The sequence below is a fragment of the Sus scrofa genome, chromosome 3 (genome assembly GCF_054392235.1).
Source record: "Sus scrofa isolate SSC_HxYL_T2T_F1_AM1 chromosome 3, Sscrofa_HxYL_maternal_Yorkshire_Landrace_v2.0, whole genome shotgun sequence".
NCBI lineage: Eukaryota > Metazoa > Chordata > Mammalia > Artiodactyla > Suidae > Sus > Sus scrofa.
The window spans coordinates 85,073,751-85,101,131 of NC_139385.1; the positions used below are offsets into that span (position 1 = coordinate 85,073,751).

The 27,381-nt window shown below is 43.2% G+C and overlaps 1 protein-coding gene across 26 annotated transcripts in view; it reads left to right on the forward strand.

Moving 5' to 3' along the window:
* Positions 1 to 27,381, forward strand: part of AAK1 (AP2 associated kinase 1) — a 177,584-nt gene that overhangs the window by 108,205 nt on the left and 41,998 nt on the right. For 13 of the 26 annotated variants that reach the window (XM_085019007.1, XM_085019011.1, XM_085019017.1 and 10 more), the window contains exons 9-15: positions 3,165 to 3,268; positions 6,931 to 7,010; positions 11,309 to 11,463; positions 12,484 to 12,806; positions 16,140 to 16,409; positions 23,807 to 24,039; positions 25,276 to 25,433. In XM_085019007.1, the coding sequence (XP_084875133.1) occupies positions 3,165 to 3,268; positions 6,931 to 7,010; positions 11,309 to 11,463; positions 12,484 to 12,806; positions 16,140 to 16,409; positions 23,807 to 24,039; positions 25,276 to 25,433 (1,323 nt within the window). The remainder of the gene's footprint in view (positions 1 to 3,164; positions 3,269 to 6,930; positions 7,011 to 11,308; positions 11,464 to 12,483; positions 12,807 to 16,139; positions 16,410 to 23,806; positions 24,040 to 25,275; positions 25,434 to 27,381) is intronic. The other 13 variants (XM_085019008.1, XM_085019012.1, XM_085019018.1 and 10 more) reach the window with 1 other exon arrangement.

Below are 27,381 nucleotides of genomic sequence, written 5' to 3' on the forward strand. Positions count from 1 at the left end.
AGCAAATTCATATTAGGAAAAACAGCTTTTTTTTTGGGGGGGGTGTCTTTCATTTTTTTAAGGGCCGCACCCACAGTGTATGGAGGTTCCCAGGCGGGGGAAGCTGAATTGGAGATGTAGCCGCTGGCCTACACCACAGCCATAGCAATGCCAGATCCTGGCCAGGTATGTGACCTACACCACAGCTCACAGCAACGCTGGATCCTCAACCCACTGAGCGAGGCCAGGAATCAAACCTGCATCCTCATGGATGCTACTCAGATTCATTTCCACTGAGCCATGACAGGAAACTCCAGGAAAAACATCTTTTTATTCTTTTTTTTAAATTTAACAATTTTTATTTTTTTCCATTATGACTTGTTACATACACATATACATTCTCACATCGTCATGCTCCATCATGAGTGACTAGATATAGTTCCCATTGCTCTACAGCAGGGTCTCATTGCTTAGCCATTCCAAAGGCAATAGTTTGCATCTATTAACCCCAAATTCCCAGTCCATCCCCCCCTCCTTGGCAACCACAAATCTGTTCTCCATGTCCATGATTTTCTTTTCTGTGGAAAGGTTCATTTGTGCCGTATATTAGATTCCAGATATAAGTGATATCATATGGTATTCGTCTTTCTCTTTCTCACTTACTTCACTTAGTATGAGAGTCTCTAGTTCCATCCATGTTGCTGCAAATAGCATTATTTTTTATGGCTGAGTAGTATTCTATTGTGTATACATACTATATTTTCTTAATCCATTCGTCTGTTGATGGACATTTAGGTTGTTTCCAAATCTTGGCTATTGTGAATAGTGCTACAATGAACATAGGGGCATATATGTCTTTTTCAAGGAAGGTTTTGTCCAGGTATGTAGCCCAAGAGTGGGATTGCTGGGTCATGTGGTAGTTCTGTATATAGTTTTCTAAAGTACCTCCATTCAGTTTTCCATAGTGGTTGTACCAATTTACATTCCCACCGACAGTGCAGGAGAGTTCCCTTTTCTCCACACCCTTTCCAGCATTTGTTATTTGGGGACTTATTAATGATGGCCATTCTGACTGGTGTGAGGTGGTACCTCATAATAATTTTGATTTGCATTTCTCTAATAATCAGTGATGTTGAGTATTTTTTTCATGTGCTTGATGGCCATCTGTACATCTTCCTTGGAAAAATGTCTGTTCAGGTCTTTTGCCCATTTTTCCATTGGGTTGTTGGCTTTTTTGCTGTTGAGTTGTATAAGTTGTTTGTATATTTTAGAAATTAAGCCCTTGTCAGTTGCATCATTTGAAACTCTTTTCTCCCATTCTGTAAGTTGTCTTTTTGGTTTTTTTATGGTTTCGTTTGCTGTGTAAAAGCTTGTCAGTTTGATTAGGTCCCATTGGTTTATGTTTGCTTTTATTTCTGATGCTTTGGGAGAGTGACCTGAGAAAACATTTGTAAGGTTGATGTCAGAGAATGTTTTACCTATGTTCTCTTCTAAGAGTTTGATGGTGTCTTGTTTTACATTTAAGTCTTTAAGCCATTTTGAGTTTATTTTCATGCATGGTGTGAGGGTGTGTTCCAGTTTCATTGATTTACATGTGACTGGCCAGTTTTCCCAGCACCACTTGCTGAAAAGATTATCTTTTCCCCATTTTATATTCTTGCCTCCTTTGTCGAAGGTTATTTGACCATAGGCATCTAGGTTCCTCTTTTTAAATTTATTTTTATTTTTATTTTTTGGCTGCACTCATGGCATGCAGAAGTTCCCAGGCCAGAGATCAAACCCGTGCCACAGCAGCAACCCAAACCATATCTTTTTTTTCATTTAAACAGCTCTTTATGAATGTTTATAACATGACATCTTTCCTAAACACTGATCTGTTTCACTTTACAAACTATTGGAAGAGTCCACTGTCACCATAACTCACAGTTTTAAATGATGTCACCATTCGAGCCTGGATGAATGAAACTTAAGATTTTCTTTGGATCTGACTAGCAAAACAGAAAAGAGTCAGTCATTTGCTAAGCAGCATTAATACTTTCTTTGACATTTCTCCTATTTTCAGTATATTCTCTCTGTTCTCATCACTGTTACTGAGGTATCTACTGACCCTATCAGCTCATGCCTGTACTGGTGGATTGGCCACCAGCTTCTCCCCTCCCTCAGTCTGTCCATCACACCCTCACCATAGGATTAATCTTATAAAATGCCACCTTATCATGTCCCTATTCAGTAAACTTCAAGGTTTGCCAATGGTCCCATATGTTCTGTGTTCCATCCCCACACTCTTTCCTTTATTCTCTGACAAGGAAACACCTCTACCCCCATCCTTCTAGCTCCTCTGTTTCCTTGCAACTAAGCGTTCTCATGTCTTTCTCCAAGTCCATCTTTGCTCAGACTCTTTTATAACCTGGAATGTCTTTTTCTCTGCTTTCCCCTGACTAAATTCTTTCCTGCCTTCAAGGATCAGCTCGGCTCCTGCCTCTTCTGCAAAGGCCTTCACAAGGCTGCAGCCTCATTGGTCTTTTCTCAACTTAGTGTCCAAACCATTCATTTGATTACCTACGAGATAAATGGCCTTGCATTATTGTTTGCGTATATTTGTGTGTGTGCTTGTGTGTTTTCTCAAAGATTTTTTTTCCCCCCTGAGGATTTTTCCAGCTTCAGAAAGGGCAGAAGCTTGAAGGATCTGGAAATAGAACATGTGATCTATAGATCACAGTAAAAGTAGATGTATATTTATTATCTTTTCTTTTAGATTGGAAACCAGCTAATATCTCCAACAAGAGAATAATAAATACATGAAATTTGAGTTGTTGTAATTATCAAGAGTTGTTGTCTAGCAGCTAGTATGAAAGGAGGCCAGAACTTCCCAGGTACCAGAATATGAATGTGGTAACTTTGACATTGAGAGCTTTGAGTCCCTGCTGTGTGGGGCACAGAACATGAACTTAAGTATGTTTGTTATACTTCAAAACTTTGTTATTTTCTTGCAGATAGATAAAATTTTAGGAAAGTTAGAGCTTCCCTTTCTGAGAGGGGATGGAAAGGGCGAATTGCAAACTGTCTGACTTTTATGAGAAATAAAAATTTTGAAACAACAGAGGTAATAGAGAAACTATGCTTCTTAACTAATGTAATAACTCCTTGGGTGTTGTTAAATACGTGTTCGCCTGTGTTTGTCTTAGGGTATATGTTGGAACCAGACCCTGACAAAAGGCCAGATATTTACCAGGTCTCCTTCTTCTCATTTAAACTACTCAAGAAAGAATGCCCAGTTCCAAATGTACAGGTATGTGAAAGATGCTTTTTAGGGGAAATAAATATTATCAAATTGTCATTCAGCATTCCTAGGGTATTAATTAGCTCTTTAAATGAATATAGGCGTCCCTTGCTTTCTCTTGTAGGGGGCATTCAAGCAAAGCTAACTATGAATTAGTCGCTATAAAGGAAATCCAATTTTCCCAAAGAATTTTTATTATTATTATTATTATTATTTTGTCTTTTTAGGGCTGTACCTGCAGCATATAGAAGTTCCCAGGCTAGGGGTTGAATCTGAGCTGCAGCTTCCAGCCTACACCACAGCCACAGCAACGTGGCATCCAAGCCACATCTGCAAACCTACACCACAGCTCATGGCAATGTCAGATCCTTAACCCACTGAGTGAGGCCAGGGATTGAACCCACATCCTCGTGGATACTAGTAGGGTTCATTACTGCTGAGCTATGATGGGAACTTCTTTCCCATGAAATTTAATTATAAAACCAAGGCAAAGGTTTGTAGTCTAGTGGTTAGGATTCAGTGCTATTACTGCTGTGGCCTGGATTGAATCCCTGGTCTGGGAAGTGAGATCCCACGTCAAGCTGTTACACGCTGCAGCCAAAACAAAAACAAAACAAAACAAAAACCATCAAGGCAGTTACACTTAAACGAACAAACTCTGTAAGGATTGAGTTGAACACCTTGGGTAAAGATTGACCAACCTGTTGTCTTATCAACTGTCATAGATCCCTGAGAGCCACATATCTGTTGCGCTTTTCTGGAGGAGGCTGGGCTGGCTGCTTTCCTAAGGCGAGACCCCGCCCTTGTTGCTCTGCCTGTTGGAACATAAGCCCCTTGTCCCTTTTCTCCATTGTTGCGGCAGAGCTTTCTTTTCTTTTCTTTTTTTTTTTTTTTTTGAAAAATGAGTTATTAATCTTTATTCCAATGTCTGTCCACAACAATATAAGGTAGTTCCTATCTGAATTCTCTCAGTACAATATCATTGAAAAGGTCGAAGTATTTTTTCCTCTGCTTTCTCTGCCAACAGAGACATTTCTTTACTAGGCTCAGAAATTACACTGTTTGACCAAGGGGTTGGTTTCCTTTCTCCCAGCTCTCAGCAAGGAGTTCAGACCTGTTGCTTGTCAGGTTCAAGAAGGACAGTGGTCCCTTCCTGCCTCTGGCCAGTGCCCAGGGGCTGTGCTGACCTGGGAAAAACAAGGCAGTTAAGATGCTGAGGGTTAAAAGGCCCACCACATGTGGACTGATTGAAGGAGAAGCTACAATGGCTGAGGCTGCACTCATGCAGGCTAATGCTCATATCCAAATATTTGAAGGGTCATAGTATAGAAGAGCAAGAGTAATTATTTATTGCTCCACCAGAGCTTTCTTGATTTTGCTTCTTTTGTTGGCCAGTCTGTAAGCCACACTCCTTTTCTTCCACCCTCCCTGCACAATCAGCCATGGCAATGTTTTCTCCATGCAGTAATCTTACACTCTATGCACAGTCCTGAGAGTACAGTGCTTGCAAATGCCCTTTTTTTTTTTTTTTTTTTTTACAGTCTTAGCATATTTTTCATGTCATAGTGTGATTCAACTTTCTTGAGCATTTTACTAATGAATATTGTAATAAATAAATTTTAATCCGAAATTGTCTTGCTAGTTTCTCTAGTAATGGATTTCTGATGTTACTCTTGGGGCTGGAGGGTGCTGATAAATAACACTTTTCTTTCACTCCCATATTTGAAATCGGTTGTGGACACTGTTCTGATGGAGCTCAGCATATTGACTTTATTACTTCAAGGTTGAGTCAGAGACGGTAGCTTGACCAGTCAGACTCCCTAACATTAGATCCACATGCCTGAGTAGTGAATGCCTGGTTCCTGAGACACAGGCTCTTCTGGAGCAGAGGGAGGGTGAGGGCAGGCCAGATGAGCTCACTTTTCTCTCCCAGTCTTTATTAGTCAAGCAAGTTACCCCTTTCCCTTGGGAGGAGCGTGTTGGAGGGTGGAAGAGAAGCCAAGAGACATTTTTAGCAGAAATTCCCTCCACTTGAGGATGTGAAGGAAATAGAGGTGCCTCCTAAAAGCCACTTTCATATTAGTATTCCATAATTCAGGTTTCCCAGATTAATATGGGGGATAGGAGTTCTCACTGTGGTGCAACATGTTAAAAATCTGGCGTTGCCACAGCTGTGGCAGAGGTTTCAGCTTCAGCTCTGATTCGATCCCTGGCCTGGGTACCCCCACATGCCACAGGTGAGGCCAATAAATAAATAAATGTAAGACGGGAGATATTGTACAGTAACCTAAGAGAACATGCTTTATTTTGCTAGCCCACTTTCCCATTCATAAGGTTAAATAACATGAAATAGAATTGGAAGCATTCAGGTTGGTAACTTGTTTTTAAAAAGTGCTCTTCACAAGTCTCAAGCCATTTGGCACTTGCTCAGTAGTGATAAGCTGTTGCCTTGTGGTTAGTGCTCCCTCAAGAGGCGCTGATAGATGGATGGTGCAGAATTCAGGCCCTAGGTGCTCTGCCTGGCTTGTGGATTGAGTGATGCCTCTCATGCCGGGAAGAGGGGCAGGTTCAGCCATCAAATACATGGTGGCTGCAGTGTCCCAGCCTCCTTGCTGGAAGTGAGTTACACAAAAGTCAGCTCCAACCTCTCTAAGCTCCAGCAGAAAAATAAATAGTGATATAGTTTGTAGACCTCTTTGCGTGCCTTTCATAACCTCTCTTCTAATCTGTGCTCTGGGAAGAGGAACATACTGAGTTTAAGCCCCAGTGCCCTTGCATGGCATAGAAGAGTGAGAATGACAGGGAGGGAGTGTGCTGCACTCAGGCTGCTCTGTCCCCTCCTTGGATCCTTTGCCTCCTGGACTGGGGCTGAGTCTAGTGGGATAGACTTTAGATAACTTCCTTCCCTTCTCAGACCAGAGATCAGGGTCTGGAAGCCACTCTAAAAGACCCTAATGTGTATTTTCATTGGCCCAGTCATGCTGATTCTTCTTCTTCTTCTTCTTCTTTTTTTTTTTTTTTTTTTTTTGTCTTTTTGTCTTTTTGTCTTTTCTAGGGCCACACCCTTGGCATATGGAGGTTCCCAGGCTAGCGGTCGAATCGGAGCTGTAGCTGCTGGCCTACACCACAGCCACAGCAACGAGGGATCCAAGCCGCGTCTGCAACCTACACCACAGCTCACGGCAACACCAGATCCTTAACCCACTGAGCAAGGCCAGGAATCGAACCTGCAGCCTCATGGTTCCTAGTCGGATCCGGTAACCACTGAGCTACGACGGGAACTTCCATGCTGATTATTCTTTTACGAAGAAATCTGTGGGGGTCACTTTGGGAGGTGGGCTAAATGGGCAAAGGGAATCAAAAGTTACAAATAAACAAGTCACGCAGTAGAATATACAGCACAGCAACTATGCTTAATAATACTGCATTGCATAGGTGAAGGTTGCTAAGAGAGTGGAACTTAAAAGTCCTCATCACAAGAAAAAAATTCTGTAACTACATATGGTGATAGCTGTGAACTAGACTGATTGTGGTGATCATTTTGCAATATGTACAAGTATTGAATCAATTACATGGTACACCTGAACCTAATAATGTATGTTAGTTATATCTCAGTTTTTTAAAAAAAGAAATCTGTGATGTTCTTTTAAAATTTTCTTTCAATTCTGTAGAACTCTCCCATTCCTGCAAAGCTTCCTGAACCAGTGAAAGCCAGCGAGGCAGCTGCAAAAAAGACCCAGCCAAAGGCCAGGTAAGAAATACAGGGGAGGAGGGTGCCTTGTGTTTCTTCATTCTTCCACTGCACAGTTAGATGCACTGTGCATGACGCAACGTGTAAGATGGCCAGAGGCTGCCCGGTCCCGGAAAGGGAGCTCTGTCTCCCCGAGGCAGAAATTGTTCTCTGGGAGTACAAGTTGGAATATCATGAAATACAGTGATCTACACCTGAAAGAGAATCCGAGTTCCTCAGCTACTTCCTTTGCTTGGGAATAGGTGCAAGGACATTCAGAGATGTGGTGACAGCTGGCCTTAAATGTTGCTAGCACAAGAGTGTGCACTAACATGTGTCCTGGCCTTTCTGTAGCCCACTTCACCACCCTGATCTCCATACCCCTGTCCTTCTTACCTTCTGTGGTTCCAGCCATGTTAGGAAAGTACAGTTCAAAGCATTGAGTCCATGACCAGCAAAAGAGCCTGTGGATCTTATAATCACGTTCTTTTTTTTTTTTTTTTTTTTTTTGCTTTTTAGGCCTGTACCTGCAGTATATGGAAGTTCCCAGGCTAGGGGTCATTCTGAGCCATGCCTGCGACCTCCACCACAGCTCACGGCAATGCTGGATCCTTAACCCACAGAGCAAAGCCAAGGATTAAATCTGCAACCTCATGGTTACTAGTTGGATTCATTTCTGCTGCATGGCAACGGGAACTCCATGCTAATCACATTCTGTGTAATAGGTTCTTCCCAGAAGCAGACCAAGAGAAAAGTCAGGAAACTAGGAATTTTTTTCTTTTTCTTTTTCTTTTTTTTTTTTTTTTTTTTTTGGTCTTTTCTAGGGCCACACCAGCAGCATATGGAGGTTCCCAGGCTAGGGATGGAATCGGAGCTATAGCTGCTGGCCTACACCACAGCCACAGCAACGCCAGATCCTTAACCCACTGAGTGAGGTCAGGGATCCAACCTGCAACCTCATGGTTCCTAGTCGGATTCATTAACCACTGTGCCATGACAGGAACTCCCAGGAAACTAGGATTTTACTGGGGAAATGCCCCCATGAGAGAAGATAAGGAAGGAGCCCAGGAAGCTGAGAGATCCATCTGGAAGTGAGGAAGTCTGATCCAGAGACAGGGATCAGGTTAGCTCAAAGTGACCACACAATGTCAGGAAGGTGCATCACAGATGTCGGGGAGTCCTGCCTTTCAGGAACGAGCCTGCCTTAATATCCTTGTGGCTGGGGCATTAAGGCTGAGAGCAGCCTCTAGGAAGTGTGCCCTTTGGGCAAACATGGCAGTGGATTTCAGGAGCACAATAGCTGGGGCACTTGGTCTTTTATGCCCTTGTGGTCGGAGGTTTGTGAGGCACATCCTCTTGGCTGCCATGCCTTCCAGATGGCAAATTCTAAGAATATTCCAGGAGAAGTCTGTACCCCACTTTTCTTTCCACTCCCATGGCAAGGAAACCTTAGTACAAACTCTGTCAACAAAGCATCCTAGATGGAAATATGTGGATTTTAAAACTTCTATGTTTTAAAAATGTTTTTAATTTAAAAAATTCTTGAATATTTATAGAATAACTATTATGTGTATAGGGCTATTTGAGATATGGCTCTAAAGTAATGCAACTTTGATTTTTTAACAGACTAAGCAAACTACATCCATGATGTTACTTTACAGTCTATTTATTTCTCAATACATCTGCCATGCTCACTTCTGGGAATTGCTTTGGGGGCCGTCTGAATTAGCTTAGTCTTCTTGGGCTTAGGGCCATTCTGTACTAGGCCCAGACATGGTATGTACAGAGGTTAAGCAAAGATCTATTCCAGAAATCACATACATTTATAAAAATTATAATTCCTCCTGATGCTTGAGTGGTACTCTGTTTTGTAAAATCTAGAAAATAATATTTCCATCATAAGACAGATGTGAACATCGGGCACACTCGTGACTGTGAAACTTTTATAAATTTTCTGGTGCCCAAACTATTAGTTTCTATGGATCTCAATATACAGACCTTCCAGCCACGAGGTTTGGGTCTAGGTTGTCCTACATATAATTTGCAGCGATTTCATTTGCATTATCATATTTGCTCGCCAGTCCTGAGAGGTGGGTTTTTCTTTCCATGTATGTTTTTAAAGTAGCCACTATTCATTGGGGCATCACATATACCACATACCATACTGAGTACTTTACATGAATAAGATTACTTTTTTCCCCCCTTAAAACAATTCTATGAGGTTGTGGTTGTTCTCACTTTTCATGACCACACTCAGAATTGTAAGTCACTCACTGCCCTAGGGAGTTAGTCAGTCTGTGGTTAGTAAAGAATCAGAACTCCAGCATCCTCACTCTTTCTGCTCTGCACGAGGTGAAGTGATTTGCCCAAGATCACACAGCAAGACAGCTTAGAGCCAGAGCTCCTGGATCTGTATGTTCTTGCAACGTTTTTTTTTTTTTTTTTTTTGCCATTTCTTGGGCAGCTCCCGCAGCATATGGAGATTCCCAGGCTAGGGGTCTAATTGGAGCTGTAGCTGCCAGCCTACGCCAGAGCCACAGCAACGCAGGATCCAAGCTGTGTCTGCAACCTACCCCACAGCTCACGGCAATGCTGGATTGTTAATCCACTGAGCAAGGGCAGGGATCGAACCCGCAACCTCATGGTTTCTAGTCGGATTCGTTAACCACTGCGCCGCGATGGGAACTTCATGTTCTTGCAACATATTAAGGTCCATACAAACATTTTGACCACTCCTCAGTTTATAAAAGTTTTGCAGTCATTGATACATTTGATGTTCACATTTGCCTCGTAATATAGGAATTATTGTCTCCATTTTACACGTAAGGGACCCAAGGGTAAAAGAAGTTCAGTGACATGCCTGTTATCATGGTGAGTGGGGAGCTAGCGTTCAGATACAGTTTTCTTTGACTCTATCCCATTGTTTCTAAAAACATTACCCTTAGGAGACCAGTGTGCCAGTGCTTGGCATTTGGTTTTCTACAGAAGTCTGCTTACCTCCCTCACCCTTGGCTTGATCTTTCTTATCCATTTCTGCTCTTTCCCATCCTCTGTCCTGTTTTCCTGCCCTCCTGCCTTGCCCAGGTCACAGCTCCCCACATGTGATCGCTTTTCTATTATGGTTCCCCACCCAGCACGAGAGCAGGATGCCAGTGAAAGCCTCGGGGTCCAGGATGGCCATTCCTTGGAGGCCCGTCTTGAGGAAGGACATGGGGCCAGCTGCTTTGCTTCCTATTTTCCATTTTATTGAGGCCATGCCAAGCATATTTTGGAAATATTCATGAAGATTGTTTATTTTGGCCTTCACCTCAGCTATTACTCCCTAAAGTGTATTTCCAAAGGACAACAACTCTGATCTGAGTTAGGTGGTAGCCAGCTGCCGGCACTGCTCTAAGGCAAGGAGAGTTACCGCCAGAGCTGTTGCACCATCACAAGGAGCACAAGACCACACCCTGTTTTCATTTCGTGTGATTAGATTTCATGTGAGTTCTAGAAAGTACAAATGACAGTGGCTTATATAAGATAGATTTTTTTTTTTCCTCCAAGTAAACCAAATCTGGAGGCAAGTAGTCCAGGGCTGGTATGGAGTCTATTCCACAGAGTCCTCAGGTACCCAGGCTTGTTGAAGCCCATACATCTACCATCCCTGTGATTGTGGCCGTGCCCTCAGAGATTGGTAAGGCAGCATCCCTGTTCTAAGCAGCAGGTCAAAAAATAGAGAGAGACAGAGGGCACGCACAGAGTTTCTTAAGGTTTCCGGAAGCTGCCACATAACAATCTGTTGATACCCTTTGTAGGCCAGAACGTAGAACGTAGAACTTATTTACCCTCCTTTTTATTATTTTTATTATTATTTTTTTTGTCTTTTTGCCTTTTCTAGGGCTGCTCCCACGGCATATGGAGGTTCCCAGGCTAGGGGTCAAATTGGAGCTGTAGCCACTGGCCTATGTCAGAGCCACAGCAAGGTGGGATCCGAGCCGTGTCTGCAACCTACACCACAGCTCATGGCAATGCCAGATCCTTAACCCACTGAACAAGGCCAGGGACCAAACCCGCAACCTCATGGTTCCTAGTCGGATTCATTAACCACTGAGCCACGAAGGGAACTCCTTTACCCACCTTTTTAATAACATCTGGTAACATGTAACATCCTGTGGAACACCCTATCCGAAATACCGATTAAGCGGATCTGGAAGGTTTGGATGCACGTGGAAGTGAACGCTTATTCCGTCTCTCCATCTATACTCCATCTCCCCCTTCTTCATTTTCTCACACTCTTAACAGGAATCTTTTTTTTTTTTTTCCTTTTCTTTTTCTAGACTGACAGATCCCATTCCCACCACAGAGACTTCAATTGCACCCCGCCAGAGGCCTAAAGCTGGGCAAACTCAGCCCAACCCAGGAATTCTTCCCATCCAGCCAGCCCTGACCCCTCGAAAGAGGGCCATGGTTCAACCCCCACCTCAGGTCGCAGGTCAGTAACTAGATTGATACAGCTCTTTGTTAGCCTGGGCAATAGAAGTCTTGGGGAGACTTGTTTTTTCCTGGAAATGAAATCTAGAATAATGGTTTTCCTTGAGGAACAAGAGGTGAGCTGCCATTGAAATGGTATGGTAAGTAGCTGGTAAAAGGGAAGCCCTCATTGACCTCTGCGGTGCATCTCTGAGGCCAGTGAAGCCTGCTGTCTCTGTTTCTTCTAGTCTTTGCTGTGGTCTCATAGCTTTCATTCATCCCATACCTACCTCTTTATTTTGTATTTTTTCTCCCCCGTACCTCCACCACCACACCATGCAGAACTTCTGGGGACAGGGATCAAATCTGCACCATAGCAGTAACCAGAGCCACAGCAGTGACAATGCCGTGTCCTTAACCTGCTGAGCCACCAACCTTCATATACTTTTTTGCATTAAAAAAATATTTTTTAACACAGAGGAATTATTTCCTTAATACTATGTGTCTTAAAGTGCCTGTCACCTTGCCATGTTTTGGTGTTCTGTTTCTAATGAGTCGACTGAGTTTCCTTCCTAAAGAGGGTTGATACAAATGATCAAGTCACTGAATACAGCTGTCACTCCCCCTCCCAGCTGCTTTTGGCAAATTTGGTGGCCATTTACTTACAAGGCATCCCTACTGCAGTTGTGTAACATACATGTAAACATCAAAGAGTGCTTTTGTCCTGCAGCATGCCAAGAGTGCGAAGATTGTCTTTAGATACAGTAGTGTCAAAGGCCAGTTGAATATATAGCTTTTCTGGGTACTGACTAAATGGGATGGTGAATAAGGGAGGACTTTCTGAAGGAGTCAAGTATATTGAACACTGTCATTGAACCATGTTTTGAAAAACACGAAGCACATGGTTTGGCAAGAAGAAGGAAGAGCCTTCCGAGTGCAAGGACAGTATGGAGCATGATTAGCTGTCCACTTACTATCGTCTCTTTCTTGTTTTCATTCAGAAGAGTTTTGAGCCCTTATATGGAATTTATTCTCCTTGTAGGATCCAGCAATCAGCCTGGCCTTTTAGCCAGCGTTCCTCAACCAAAAACCCAGGCTCCCCCCAGCCAACCCCTACCGCAATCTCAGGCCAAGCAGCCCCAGGCTCCACCCGCCCCACAGCAGCCACCTTCTGCTCCAGCCCAGGGTCTGCCTGCGCAGGCCCAGGCCACACCCCAGCACCAGCAGCAGCTCTTCCTCAAGCAGCAGCCGCAGCCTCCCCAGCCGCAGCCACAGGCGCAGGCACCACCAGCTGCACAGCAGCCTTCAGGCACATTCTATCAGCAGCAGCAGCAGCAGCAACAGCAGCAGGCTCAGGCTCAGCAGGTAAGGTGGTGAATCTGACCCTTGCTTTGCATCTGTGTCAGTCATCCCTGTGAAAATGTCCACTTGCTACACACGTGTCCTCCTTGGGAAGACTGAGAGTTAGGTGATTGAGGTGGGCCTTGCTTATTTCTGGAATTTTTCATTTAATATTTTCACGCTGCTATTGACCACGGGTAACTAAAATCGTACAAAGTGATGGAGTTCCCGGGGTCATGTAGTGGAAATGAATCCAACTAGCATCAATGAGGATGCGGGTTCAGTCCCTGCCTTTGCTTCATGGGTCTGGGATCCAGCATTGCCATGAGCTGTGGTGTAGGTCACAGACACAGTTCGGATCTGGCATTGCTGTGGCTGTGGTGTAGGCCTCAGCTGTAGCTCTGATTCGACCCTAGCATGGGAACTTCCATATGCCCTGGGTGCAGCCCTAAAAAAGAAGCAAAAAAAAATTTTTTTTAATTAATAAAATCGTAGAATGTGAAACTGCAGATAATGGGGGGACTATGGTAAAGTCTGGTTGTCCTTTCTTTTATTAATATTAAGATCAGTCAGTGGGTTTGGTGTTGTTTGTCTGATCCAGTCATTTAATATTCTTCTTCAACTTGTTTCCTAAGCCCATTAATTCATTGGGGGTGGCAAAGCAGTGATACTCTAGCATTCCCTCTTCATTTAGGGGCTGGAATTTTTCTATAAAAAACTTTTTCATCAAGTATATGATTACCCTGAGATACTGTTTGTACAGAAAAGGCAGCAAAACACATGAGCCGTTCCTTGTGTTTACCAGTTTTCAGAATAATGTGTTTGTTCCTAGTATCATCCAAAAGGTGAACAATGAATGTTTTGTTTTGTTCATAGTATCATTATAAAAGCATGCATCTTAATATATTTGATATGTTTCCATACATTGCTGTTAAAAATTTTGTTCCAATTATACCAATTTTGGCCAGTGAAAATCTCTTCGGATTGGCTCCTGGGTCCTTGGCTGTGACTTCAGTCGCCTTTAATGTTTGCTTGCTCTTTGGTATAACAAGCTGTTCCAGGCTCATTCTCCCCTTGACTTGGATTCAGCCATTTGTCTAAGGAGCTGTTCCCCTTTCATAGAAATGGTATGTAGAGACCACAGTCCTGGTGCCAGGGATACATACTCATTTGCTAATGAGTTAGTTACTAGTTTTAGGCCTTTTCAGTGAACAATTAGGACATATATTTTTTGTATTCATAGAATATATGCCATGAGTACACATTTATACTTCTAAAGCAGATTTGTCATTACAGGATTTTTGTTTAACTTCTTGGATTTTATATTTGTATTTTTCTCATCTAGAAATCTTGATTCCTAACATTAACATAAATTTCATAATTGATTTATAGTTTCAAGATAACAATATGATTACTGAAAATGGTTTCTTTGCCTTTTTTTTTTTTTTTTCTGTCTTTTGTATTTAGGGCCACACCCATGGCATATGTAGGTTCCCAGGCTAGGGGTTGAATCCGAGCTGTAGCCACCAGCTTAAGCCACAGCCATACCAGCACCAGATCTGAGCTGCATCTGTGCTCTTAAACCAGAGCTCATGGCGACGTTGGATCCTTACTTAACCCACTGAGCGAGGGTAGGGATCAAACCCATATCCTCATAGAAACAATGTTGGGTTCTTAACCCACTGAGCCACAACAAGAACTCCTGCTTTTGCTTTTTAGTTGTTTTTTAAATTTTGGTTTAATTTTGTGTGTGTGTGCAAGTATTACACAATTACATAGTTTTATAATATATTTTATTTTATTTTATTTGTCTTTTTAGGCCCACATCTGCAGCATATGGAAGTTTCCAGACTAGGGTTTGAATCAGAGCTGTAGCTGCCAGCCTACACCATAGCCACAGCAATGTAGGATCTGAGCTGCATCTCCAGCCTACACCACAGCTTGCGGCAACACTGGATCCTTAACCCACTGAGCAAAGGCCAGGGATTGAACCCACATCCTCATGGATACTAGTTGGGTTTATTACCACTGAGCCATGACAGGAATTCCCCTACATAGTTTTAAAGTTAAATCTCTAAAATTCTATCCCTTCTATCCCATGTGTAAAGGAAGCCCTTGTCCGTATTTACAACTTGAGAGTGTTCCTTTTTAAGGATATGTAGCATATTTTATCCTTTGTTGATAGACATTTGGTTGTTTGTAGGATTTTGCTGTTGTAAATAGTTATTTACTGACATCTGCTTTTTTTTTTTTTTTTTTTTTGGTAATCCTTTAACTTTTCCCCTATAGGCAAACAGTATCTTCTCAGTTAACTTTATGACTAATAATATTTGGGATTTCAAAGACAACAAGATCTTGCCTTTTGTTCCTCTGCAGGCCCTTGTTTGACCTCTGCTTGTGTGCTTCACACTTAGTCCTTAGCAGTAGGGAGGAGAGTAGGAAGTTTACAAAAGAATATAACGTGAAACATGTTACCGGAGTTCCCGTCGTGGCGCAGTGGTTGGCAAATCCGACTAGGAACCATGAGGTTGCGGGTTCGGTCCCTGCCCTTGCTCAGTGGGTTAACGATCCGGCGTTGCCATGAGCTGTGGTGTAGGTTGCAGACGCGGCTCGGATCCCGCGTTGCTGTGGCTCTGGCGTAGGCCGGTGGCTTCAGCTCCGATTCGACCCCTAGCCTAGGAACCTCCATATGCCGCGGGAGCAGCCCAAGAAATAGCTAAAAAAAAAAAAAAAAAAAAAAGACCGAAACATGTTACCAATATGAGATAAAAGGTTATTAATTGGTAAAGTGGTAAAGGATACTGAGTATTTTAAATGTTTAAAGACGAGAGTTTAATGAAGAGAGCTCTTGGGAAATAATTTTCAGAAAGGCTTGAGAGGACTTCATAGCCAGGTTAACATTTAGGTTATTCTTTTCAGTGTCATCATTGCTTCTTCCTGTTCATGTAGGGAAGAATTTTAATCCTGGCCATTTCCACATCCCTTTATAAAAGGGATAACCTCTGTGATGGGGGGATCATTTATTAGCCTCTCTTACGCTCCATCATGTGGACTCACAAGATGTGCAATCAGATGGATGCCCCCAGGCCGGGCACAGAAACCCCTTGGAAGCCCGTCTACAGGGCAAGAGGAGGCCAGTGCAGTGGATGGAGCCTGGCTGTGTAAGGTGTTGCTGTATTTATCGTAATGCCCTGAGGTTCCTGAGTTTTCTGGCCAAGCTCAGAGACTTCTAACTGCTCTTGCCTTTGGCTTTAGCATTGGTCTTAGTTGTTACTGAGACATTCACCCCTTGTGGAATATGGTTCTGAGACAGGCTTTTATTCACCCCCACATTTCTTGCCACTCTCTCCTGCTCAGTTTCAGGCTGTACACCCAGCAGCCCAACAGCCAGCAATCGCTCAATTCCCTGCGGTATCCCAAGGAAGCTCTCAACAGCAGCTGATACAGAACTTCTACCAGCAGCAGCAGCAGCAGCAGCAGCAGCAGCAGCTGGCTACAACCCTGCATCAACAACAGCTGCTGACTCAGCAGGCTGCCTTGCAGCAGAAGACCACGGTGGCAGCCATACAGCCACCCCAGGCACAGCCGGCCACAGCCTCCCAGCCACCCCCTGCCCAAGAGCCAGCGGTGAGAATCAGCAGAAGGGGAATACGCAGTGAGGGCTCAGGAAAGGCCGGGGAAGAGGCGGTAGCAGCTGGTGTGGGAAGCTGCTTCCCTATCCTTGTGTGAAAATATTTGATCTTTTCTTGGTACCTCTGTGAAAAGGATGAGGTATTTTATTAAAGGCTAAGGTTTTAGAGAAAAGATTCTAGGTTGCTGATGGACAAATGAACTCATTAAAAAAAAAAAAAAGAAATAGACTCCAGACATAGAAAACAAACGTATGGTTACCAAAGGGAAGGCGGGTGGTGGGTTGAATCAGGAGTGTGGGACTAGCAGAAGATGACCTTTCTTATGTCTCAGTCTCATAACAGGCTGGCAGAAAGAGCTGCTCGGTGTCTCTGGCAATACCACTGTTGAACAGTCAAGGCCTGGGTGGGGTTAGAGCCAATCCCTTTCCATTCTGCAGAGGGCGTTTTGACCACTGTGGCCTCTCCAGTCTTGGGAGGTTCACGTAGGCCCCCCACCTTTACCCTGAGTGCTGACGGTGTTATATTCATTCTTTTTCTTGGATGATATTACTGGCCACCTCATTTGGATCTGTGATGCAGCACCCTTCAGGGGTCTGCTTGCTGTGGCCTGATTCCCCTCTGGGCCCCAGAGCATCTGACTGTTGTTTAAGGCATCCTGTCAGTTGAGAAATTGGGTGTGTTCTCTTCTAGTTATTGGCTGAGTATAGAGTCAGAACCTCTACAGCCTTTTCTGATTGACCTCTACAATTACATCTTCAGTGCATGGTGTTTTGGCCTTTAATGAATGCCCTTAATTCTGTACTCACAGAGTGATAGTGAGAGAAAATTTCATGGTGATAAAAAAAGGCATCTTACAGACCCAGCTGGTAGAGTATCACAGCTACTTCCCTTTCCAGGGAAATCCGACTACTAGACGAACAAAGGAGAAATAAGAAACCATCTTTCTGAGGGTTGATTTCTAATAGAATTTTGTCACCCATCTTAAAGCAGAAAACCTACATCCCTTCAAAAGAAAGCAGTGCCGTAAATAGATTGTCTTCTTCAAGTCTTCAGCTGAGTTATGTGTTTGGTGTCTTTACACCTTCGTTTCTGAAACAGCTCAGTCGTTCTGCAGGCGTGTGGTAGACAGCTACTCTGTATTTTTAACAAATGATGACATTCCTCTTGTTAATGGAAAAAGAGTTTTTAAAAATTATTGTATCATGCAGCCAGTTGGGATTTTAATTTTTGCATCCAGTCCTCATTTAATGGAATTGGAAACTGAGGTCCAGGCTAGAAAGGGATTACCCAAGACACAAAGACGGATAGCAGCAGAGCTGGGGCAAGAATCGAAGAATCCTGATCTGTGCTCAAGGATGATAACCAGTGCTTGTCCAGGGTGATGATATGATGCCACTGATTTTACAGTTCTTATGGGGCCCCTCCTCTGTTGTCCCTCTGGACAGAAGTATCCACTTTCTTGGGAATGAGGTGTGAATCTTCTCCATGTGCCTTGAATGAAAAAATACTTTGAGCACTTGGTTCGCAGGTAGTTAGTTGAGGGTACGGAGAGAGGACAAGAGTAGAACGTTCTTCAGCCAGGAGCCAGAGACCTTCCCAGCTTTGACCCTTGCCTTGATCCAATGACCCTTTGTAGTACTTACCCAGAGAAGCAAGTAAGTGAATTTGAAGTATACCTTGCAGCCACCTCACAGCGGTTCTCTGCAGAGGGCTGTGGCTGTATCCCACAAATGTTTATTGTATCCTTAATAATGGCCCAAAGCATGGAAGCAACCTGATGTTACTTGTTCCAACAACCCAATTGTATAGCCGTTAAAAATCAGGGCTGTAAAGTCTGTACAACAGTATGGAAAAGTTCATGAGATAATGTTAAAGGAGTTGTGAAATTATGGGAAGAGTATGTCCTTGAAATAGACTTAATATAAGATCCAAAAAGATAAGAACAGTTGTTTATTAGAGTAGCAGAATGGAAGTCCGGTGGTTTTTCTTCCCTTGTCTATATTCTTACATTTATTTATTTACTTATTTTATTTTATTTTAGCATAGCACCTGCATATTCTTACATTTATTTGTTTGTTTGTTTGTTTAGGGCCACACCAGCAGCATATAAAAGTTCCCAGGCTAGGGGTCGAATCGGAGCTACAGCTGCCAGCCTACACCAGAGCCACAGCATCGTGGGATCCGAGCCGCGTCTGCAACCTATACCACAGCTCACAGCAATGCCGGATCCTTAACCCACTGAGCAAGACCAGGGATTGAACCCACATCCGCATGGATACTAGTCAGGTTCATAACCCACTAAGCCACATAGTGAACTCCATATTCTTAATTTCTTGATGCCATTATATTCTTTTTATATATTTATATTCCTTTTATAATTATATATTTTGTTTTTTAAAAAGTATTTAGGAAGATAGACACCTGAATCTCCTTTGCTTCTTCTCCCCCGGTGGTCTGTTTCTCCCTCTTCCATCTTCTGAAGCCCATTTTGGATGAGGGAACATCATGGTGCCAAGAGTCCTGTTCATGGACTACCCTCAATTGACCCCATGACCTTGGGCAAGGAGTTAGCCTCAGGGGCCCTTTGTCTTGTCTCCTCTAAAAAGAGGGAGTTGGAGTCCATGGTCACCAAGGCCCTTTGACTCTCCATTCTGAGATTCTGGTTGGAAATAAAACTGCTTGGCAGGGCTGTTGTGGGGAGTGGCTGAGTGGGTGGCAGCCGGTTTGAATTGGTAGTTGTGATAGAATAAGGTGACCTCAGGACAGAAGCATCTGTTCTTCAGAGTGCTGCATACAGAGAAGAGGCATGAGGAAGGGAAAGTGTTCTTCAGGTACACTCAAAATAAAGGGACACAACAGTTAAGTACCCTTTGCAGAGTAATGAATGTCTTAAACTCCAAGAAATAAGCAAATCTAGTTCTGTCCTTAAAGCCCCTCCTGGCCCCATGGGTACTGGCTTTAGGTTGACTCTTGCAGGTGCTGTCCTGGACCCCTGAGGAAGTTGTGGAGCTGGAGCTCTGGTCTTCTTCCCAGAGCCCTCCGTGTCTCCCTCAGAGATAAAGTTACCTGCTTTATGCTCTGACCTTAATTTGATCTGTATTAGAATCTTATGTTGTTACTGCTTCAGTAAAATTCAAGTCTGAGTCAATATAAGGATGGAAACTCCCAGCCTGTCAGCATCCTGACTCAAGTAGCTGGACATTCTGATTTCCTGAATCTCTCCCAGGGCCTACCTTTGAAGACACAGAATGTGGGAACTGAACTGCAGCATAGAGGGGCAAGGAAGGGATAGTTCAGTACCCAAGGCATTCAATATTCAAACACCCTTTGTCTCTGGATTGACAGTTCATTAAGAAAAGGGGGAGGGGACTGGAGCTCAACTTCTGTCCTAAAAACAACAAAATTTACAACTAAAGGCTGAGAAATCTCCATCTAAATGGACCAGAAACCTTAAAAAAGATACCCTACTCCAGAAGAAAAATAGGAGACCACATCAAGAGGTAGGAGAGGTGATTTCATGATATAAACAACCCCATACCTCCAGGGTGGGAAGCTCCACAGACTGAAAACTAACTGGTTCACAGAGACTCACCTACAGGAGTGAGAGTTCTGAGCCCCACATCAAACCCTCACGTGCAGGGACCTGGCACTGGGAGAAAGAGCTCCTGGAGCATCTGGCATTGAAGGCCAGTGGGGCTTGTGCGCAGGAGCTCCACGGGACTGGGGGAAACAGAGACCCCATTCTTAAAAGGTGCGCACGGACTTTCACGTGCACTGGGTCCCAGGGCAGAGTGAGGTCTCCATAGGAATCTGGGTCAAACCTGACTGCAGTTCTTGGAGGACATCCTGGGAAAACAGGGGAATGTGGCTTGTTATGAGGGAAGGACATTGGAGGCAAAGCTCTCAGGAATATTCAGCAGCTGCCTTTCTCTGGAGGGGGCCATTTTGGGAAAATCTGGCCCCACCCATCAGTCAGTGCTGAGAAGCCCCAGGGCAAACAACAATCCAGGTGGGATCACAGCCCTGCCCCTCAGTAAACAGGCTACCTAAAGACCCCTCAGGCACACAGCTGCCTCTAACCCCATCCAGAGACTAAGCCCCACCCACCAGAGGGATTAGAATCAGCTCCACCTACCAGTGGGCAGGCATCAGTCCCTCCCATCAGGAAGCCAACAGCAAGCCCCCATAGTGACTTCAGCCACAAGGGGGATAGGCACCAGAAGTAAGAGAGGCTACAACTCTATTATCTGTAAAAAGGTCACCACACCAAAAATGTATAAAAATGAAAAGACAGAGAACTATAACTCAGATGAGGGAGAAAGGAAAAACCCCAGAAAATAAGCTAAGTGATGAGGAGATTCTCAGCCTCCAGGAAAAAGACTGGATTGTTGATGCTGAAGATGATGCAAGACATTGGAAATAAACTGGAGGCAAAGATGGATAACTTACAGGAAACACTGAGCAAAGGGATATAAGATATAAAACTTAAACAAGAAGAGATGCAAAATACAATAACTGAAATAAAAAAATCACTAGAAGCAGCTAACAGCAGAATACAGGAGGCAGAAGAACAAATAAGCGAGGTGGAGGACAGATTAGTGGAAATTATGGATGCAGAACAGAAAAGAGAAAAAAGATTGAAAACAAGTGAAGAGAGTCTCAGAGAACTCTGGGACAACGTTAAACACACCAACATCCGTATTATAGGGTGCCAGAAGGAGAAGAGAGAGAGAAAGGGACAGAGAAAATATTCCAAGAGATAATAGCCAAAAACTTCCCTCACATGGGAAAGGATCCACTCACTCAAATACAGGAAGTGCAACGAGTACCATGTAAAATAAACCCAAGGAGGAATACACCGAGACACATATTAATCAAACTGACCAAAATTAAAGACAAAGAGAAAATCTTGAAAGCAGCTAGGGAAAAGAAACAAGTAACATACAAGGGAACCCCAATAAGGTTATCGGCAGATTTTTCAGCAGAAACTCTGCAGGCCAGAAGGGAGTGGCATGATATACTTAATGTGATGAAAGGAAAAAACCTCCAACCAAGATTAATCTACCCAGCAAGGCTCTCATTCAGATTTGAAGGAGAAATCGAAACCTTCACAGATAAGCAAAAGCTAAGAGAATTCAGCAACACTAAACCAGCATTACGACAAATACTAAACGAACTTCTCTAGGCAGAAAAGAAAAGACAGCAACAGGAAACAAAAATTCCGCAAATGACAAGGCCCACCAGTAAAGGTATATATACAGTAAAGATAGGAAATCATCCATGCACAGTTATACCACCAAAATCAGAAATCCTGAGAAGAGGTGGGTACAAATGCAGAATACTGGAGATGAACTTGCAATTAAGAGAACAACTTAAAGCAATCTCATATACATATAGATGCGTATATCAAAACTTTGGAATAACTACAAACCAAAAATCTACAGTTGATACACAAACAAGGAATCTCTGGAGAAGAAATATATCTCATAGTAAATAAGTGCATAATCCACCATGAAGGAGGTCATTTGACATCATTCTTGGAATGCTGAAGTCTTCTTAGAACTGATTCTGATTTCCTCTCCATCAAAGAATTTATGATAATTATAATTAAATAATGCAACTGTACAATTAAATAATACAGTTCTACAACTGTATTATTAATAACCATTTCTCTCCATGGTACAATGTAAGGTTTTAATGTCTTGTTTATCATATATCACCTAGAATGGTGTAATGCCTATATTGAAGAATCAATAAGATGTAACAAATTGTGAGGACATATTTATATAGTTACACTGTTTTTTAACCAATTTATGCATTTTATATTTTACTTATCTTCAGAGGGTATATTATTTTTGTTATTCTTACCAGCTAAGTTATTCTTTTTATTATGCTATGTAAAATATTTAATGGTATATAAGGCTTCCTTCTTTATAAATTTTAGTTGCATAATATACACAATTTTAATATAATGCTAATTTTTAAAGAAAAATTGAAATGTAATAGATAATACTAAATAGTAAAGATGAAAGCCATACAAAATGGGATAAAGTATAGCATAAATTTCCTATTTGTCTCAGCATATTTTCCATTCTACTTCTCCAGAGGGAGTCAATCTGTTTCTTAAGATCCATGATATAATAATCTGTGTGAATATAATTGTGTTTAAATATATGTATTTTGTTCTGTAAAAAAATAAATAAAAATAAAATTTCAAAAAAAAGAAAAAAGAAAAGAAAAGGGGGAGTTCCTGTTTTGGCTCGGCAGAACCGAATCTGACTAGCATCCGTGAGGACACGGGTTCCATCCCTGGCCTCACTCAGTGGGTTAAGGATCTGGCATTGCCGTCAGCTGCGGTATAGGTCGCAGACCCGGCTCGGATTTGGTGTTGCTGTGGCTGTGGCGCAGGCTGGCAGCTATAGCTCTGACTGGACCCCTAGCCTGGGAACCTCCATATGCTGTGGTTGGGGCCCTAAAAAGACAAAAAGAAAAGGGTTAGGTGGCCTTCGTAATATTATTTTTTTCTTGCTATAGCACTTTGTAGATCATGACTTATGCTTAAAAACTCACCATGTGGCCACGAGGATTTTCCATCCAGTTTGTTTTTCTGTGGTGACCATGTGTCCTGCCTTCTGGAAAAGGCCTGCATCTCAAGAGTTCTTATGTTATTAGATCCAAGACTTTTATTTTTCTTCCTTTCTTATTGTACTCTCTACCTGGTCCTTTGGTGCCATTTCCAAAATGAAGTTTGCAACAGGTTAATCCACCTGCTCCAAAGCTGTACATTTCCTTAGGGGTGCCACAGAAATAGAATCTTGTAATACCCATCCTATCAATGAAATAGTGTTAACAAAATCCAAAAAGTACTGCCATTTATTAATCTTAGAGAAATACTGTCTCACTTTTTTCTAACTAGTAGTCTGAGCTCTGTCAGAAAGTAGGGGATCTCTTAGCAGAAATCATTCAGCTCAGCTGTATTTTAGCTAGAGATGTGCCTTCATTTGCTTGTGACTGTGGTAGAAGAATGCCTACCATTCTGAATGAGTTCCTAAAGCAGCAGATGATCCTTTTAGGATACTTTCTAAATCTTTAGAGCTAGAAATAACTTCTGCAGTCTTTGGTCTGGGTTGAGTTGCCTATGGTTACCCTATGTATTATTGCTGATAAAGATTGAAATTTATCTATAAGCACCAGGTAAATAACCATGCTGGTATCAGTCTCCAGGTTGCAGCTCAGATTGTCAAAGTCTAGGTTTTTTTTTTTTTCTTTCTAGGGGTTATTGATAAACTGAGCCAAGTGAATCATATGTGGCATTTTTCGTTATGCTTATCTGCTTATTGTTTTTCCTCTCACCCTCCCCCTTTTTTGGAACACTTTCATCTCTCTTCCTAGCAGATTCAGGCCCCGGTAAGACAACAGCCAAAGGTTCAGACAACGCCACCTCCTGCCATCCAGGGGCAGAAACTCGGATCTCTCACTCCTCCATCCTCGCCCAAGGCCCAGCGTGCTGGGCACAGGCGGATTCTCAGTGACGTGACCCACAGTGCGGTCTTCGGGGTCCCTGCCAGCAAATCAACCCAGCTGCTCCAGGCAGCTGCAGCTGAGGCCAGTCTCAATAAGTCCAAGTATGTACTGATTTTGTGGACAAGGGCTGCCGTGGGCCATTGCCATGTGGGTTTTGCATATATATGTAGACATGTATGTAATAGCGTGTGTCTGTGTTTAATAAGAAACCGAGTTTTCCTATAGTGCATAGATCTGACTGATCTTAAGAAATAATTTCCTACCTGCCTCACTCTTTGCATTCTCTCATCCAGCCCATAACCTACAGAGTGCCTTCTAAATTCTTGATGTGACCAAATCTCTCCATGCTGAAAGCCTTTCATTGGCTTCCCATTGCCTATAGAATAATATCTGAATTCACCCGTTAACAGACTAAGGCCTGATGTGTCACATTCGTGGAACTGCCTCTCTTTTCCTTGTCCACCTAGGAATTCCTTCTTTCTTCATCAGCATCCATGTCAGAGGTTAATTTTTTCTTTGACCCTTCCTCTGGTATCATACACAATTTTATCTGAACCCTTTTTTGAGCATGTATCACACCGTATTATCATTAGTTATTTGTAGGTGTCGCTGGCCTAGCCTGCGGGCTCTTCCAAAACAAGCACTGAGGCCTGATCAGCCTTTGGAAATCCAGTGACAGGCTCCATGCCTGAGATAAAGTAGATGGTAATGAGTGTTGGTTGAGTAAATGCAGTTTCAGACTCTGTTTCCTAAAACCATATACTGAAGTTAAAAATCTTTTAAGTCATTGGCTCAATGCAAAGGGCATCAAGAGAGACTTGAGAAAAAAATTAGGTCGTGATACCTAGGGGCACATGATAGTGGTAACTGTCTTTATTTCTCTTGAACTGTGATGGTATCCACTGATGGTGGTCCTTAATTTTGTGCATGCTGGACCCTGACAGATGTGAGCCAGTGGGAATAGGCCTCAGCCCCAGCCCCTCTAGGGCCCGTTGTTGCGAATGTTACAGCCGTCACTACAGGATGCATGTGCCCAGGAGCAGGTTGCTTTGGGATCCTGAACTGAAAAAAACTGATGAGACCAAAAATCTGAGCAAAAGATGAAAGAAGTAGTGGGAAATAGCAAATCATGAAAAAAGGGAGGCATTTGTTTCACACACTGGAAAGGGTGTCTGTGGAAACTTTTCCACTGCCATGGAAAGCCCTTTGAGAAAAGTACTGAGGAAAATAATGTTTTGGTTCAGAAAATAACTTGATCTTGAAACACAGAGAAAATAGGTTGACCCTTTTCAACCTTTATATGTCTTTTTATTTCGTGGGGGTGGGAACCTACCTAGGTCTGCAACCACCACTCCTTCAGGCTCCCCTCGGGCCTCCCAGCAAAACGTTTATAATCCTTCAGAAGGTTCTACGTGGAACCCCTTTGACGACGACAATTTCTCCAAACTCACAGCTGAAGAACTGCTAAACAAGGACTTTGCCAAGCTGGGGGAAGGTGAGCAACTGGTATCTTTTTGGGATTATTGACCCTTAATACTAGAGGGATACCCATGTAAAGGTAAAGGCTCGGGTCTTTCTTTTCTTTCAGAGACTCGGTTTTGAAGTATGTGCACAAGTCAGTGTGTATTTTTCCTAGAGCACCAGAGTCTTTCCATCCTCGGGAAACCCTGGTCTAAGGGGCAGCAAGGAGAGTGGGAAACCTTAGGGAAGACTTGGTTGCCTAGAGGATGACAGTGTCAAGCACCTTCAGGAATCGGGGGGGTACCTTGTCCTGGGTGGGTTTGTTATCCCAGCAAGTCATAACTGCTTACCCATGAGAGTGCACCCGCGTGTTGACACTGAGTCTTTGTGATCAGAATTCTCTGGTACTACTGGCTGACCATAAATAGAAGGTACCATTTCTGCCCCCCAAACCCACAGTCTGATTTGGAAGGCAGGATACGCTTTCCCGGGCACACACCCTAGGAAAATTCTTCGGTATGACACAGCTCAGAATATGGTAGGAGTTCCCGTCATGGCAGTGGTTAACGAATCTGACTAGGAACCAGGAGGTTGCAGGTTCGATCCCTGGCCTTGCTCAGTGGGTTAAGGATCCGGCGTTGCCGTGAGCTGTGGTGTAGGTTGCAGATGCGGCTTGGCTCCCTTGCTGTGGCCCTGGTGTAGGCCGGCGGCTACAGCTCCGATTAGACCCCTAGCCTGGCAACCTCCATAGGCCGAAGGAGCGGCTCTAGAAATGGCAAAAAGACAAAAAGAAAAAAAAAAAAGAATATGTTACAGTTTTGGTATAGACCAAAGCACAGGGTAAAGGAACATTCAGAACAGAGTGACTGATAGGAACTTTGACCAAACGTTTAGCTTTATTATTTTATAGATGTCTTTTAAAAATCCACATACTTTCTTGCCTTTTTTTTTTTTTTAATCTTCATTGGGCATGGGTTTTAACTTTCTTTGACATCCCTTTCACTTTGTTATGTGTACCAGTTACTGTTCTAGACTATAAACAGAAATACCTTCATGGACCATTGAAAATTAGTACTTTGCACTCAATTAAGTGATGCCCAAGTTTTTCAATTCTTATGCCTTTTTTTTTTTTTTTTTTTTTTTTTGGTCTTTTGTCGTTGTTGTTGTTGCTATTTCTTGGGCCACTCCCGCGGCATATGGAGGTTCCCAGGCTAGGGGTTGAATCGGAGCTGTAGCCACCGGCCTACGCCAGAGCCACAGCAACGCAGGATCCAAGCCGTGTCTGCAACCTACACCACAGCTCACGGCAACGCCGGATCCTTAACCCACTGAGCAAGGGCAGGGACCGAACCCGCAACCTCATGGTTCCCAGTCGGATTCGTTAACCACTGCGCCACGACGGGAACTCCCCTTATGCCTATTTTTAATGATTTCCTGTCTCTCTTCTTGTTCTTGGTTTTTACATTAAGCCATTATCACTGTGCCCATCCCTTATAGCATCTCACCACTGCCATCTCTCTTCTCGTTTGCTCTCTTAACTGCATGGACGACAGATCCTCAAACTCATTAGAATTCTGTAGAGATAAAGTGAAGGCTGGAGGCATTCTGCTCTGAATAACATGCTTGAACTCTAGGGCTTTAGACTTCCTTTCTTTCCTCAGCTGTTTCTCAGTTACTGCAGTGATTAGACAAGGACCTTTGACTAGCCAAGGTGTTGCCACAAAGCATAAAAGGAGTCAAGCCTAGGCATTCCCGTTGTGGCTCATTGATAACCCCACTAGTATCCATAAGGATGTGGGTTCAATTCCTGGCCTCGCTCAGTGAGTTAAGGACCCGGCGTTGCCAAGAGCCGTGGTATAGGTCGCAAACGCAGCTAAGATCTGGCATGGCAGTGGCCAGTGGCTACAGCTCCAATTCAACCCCTAGCCTGGGAACTTCCATGTGGCAAAGGTGCAGCCCTAAAAAGACAAAAACGAAAAAAA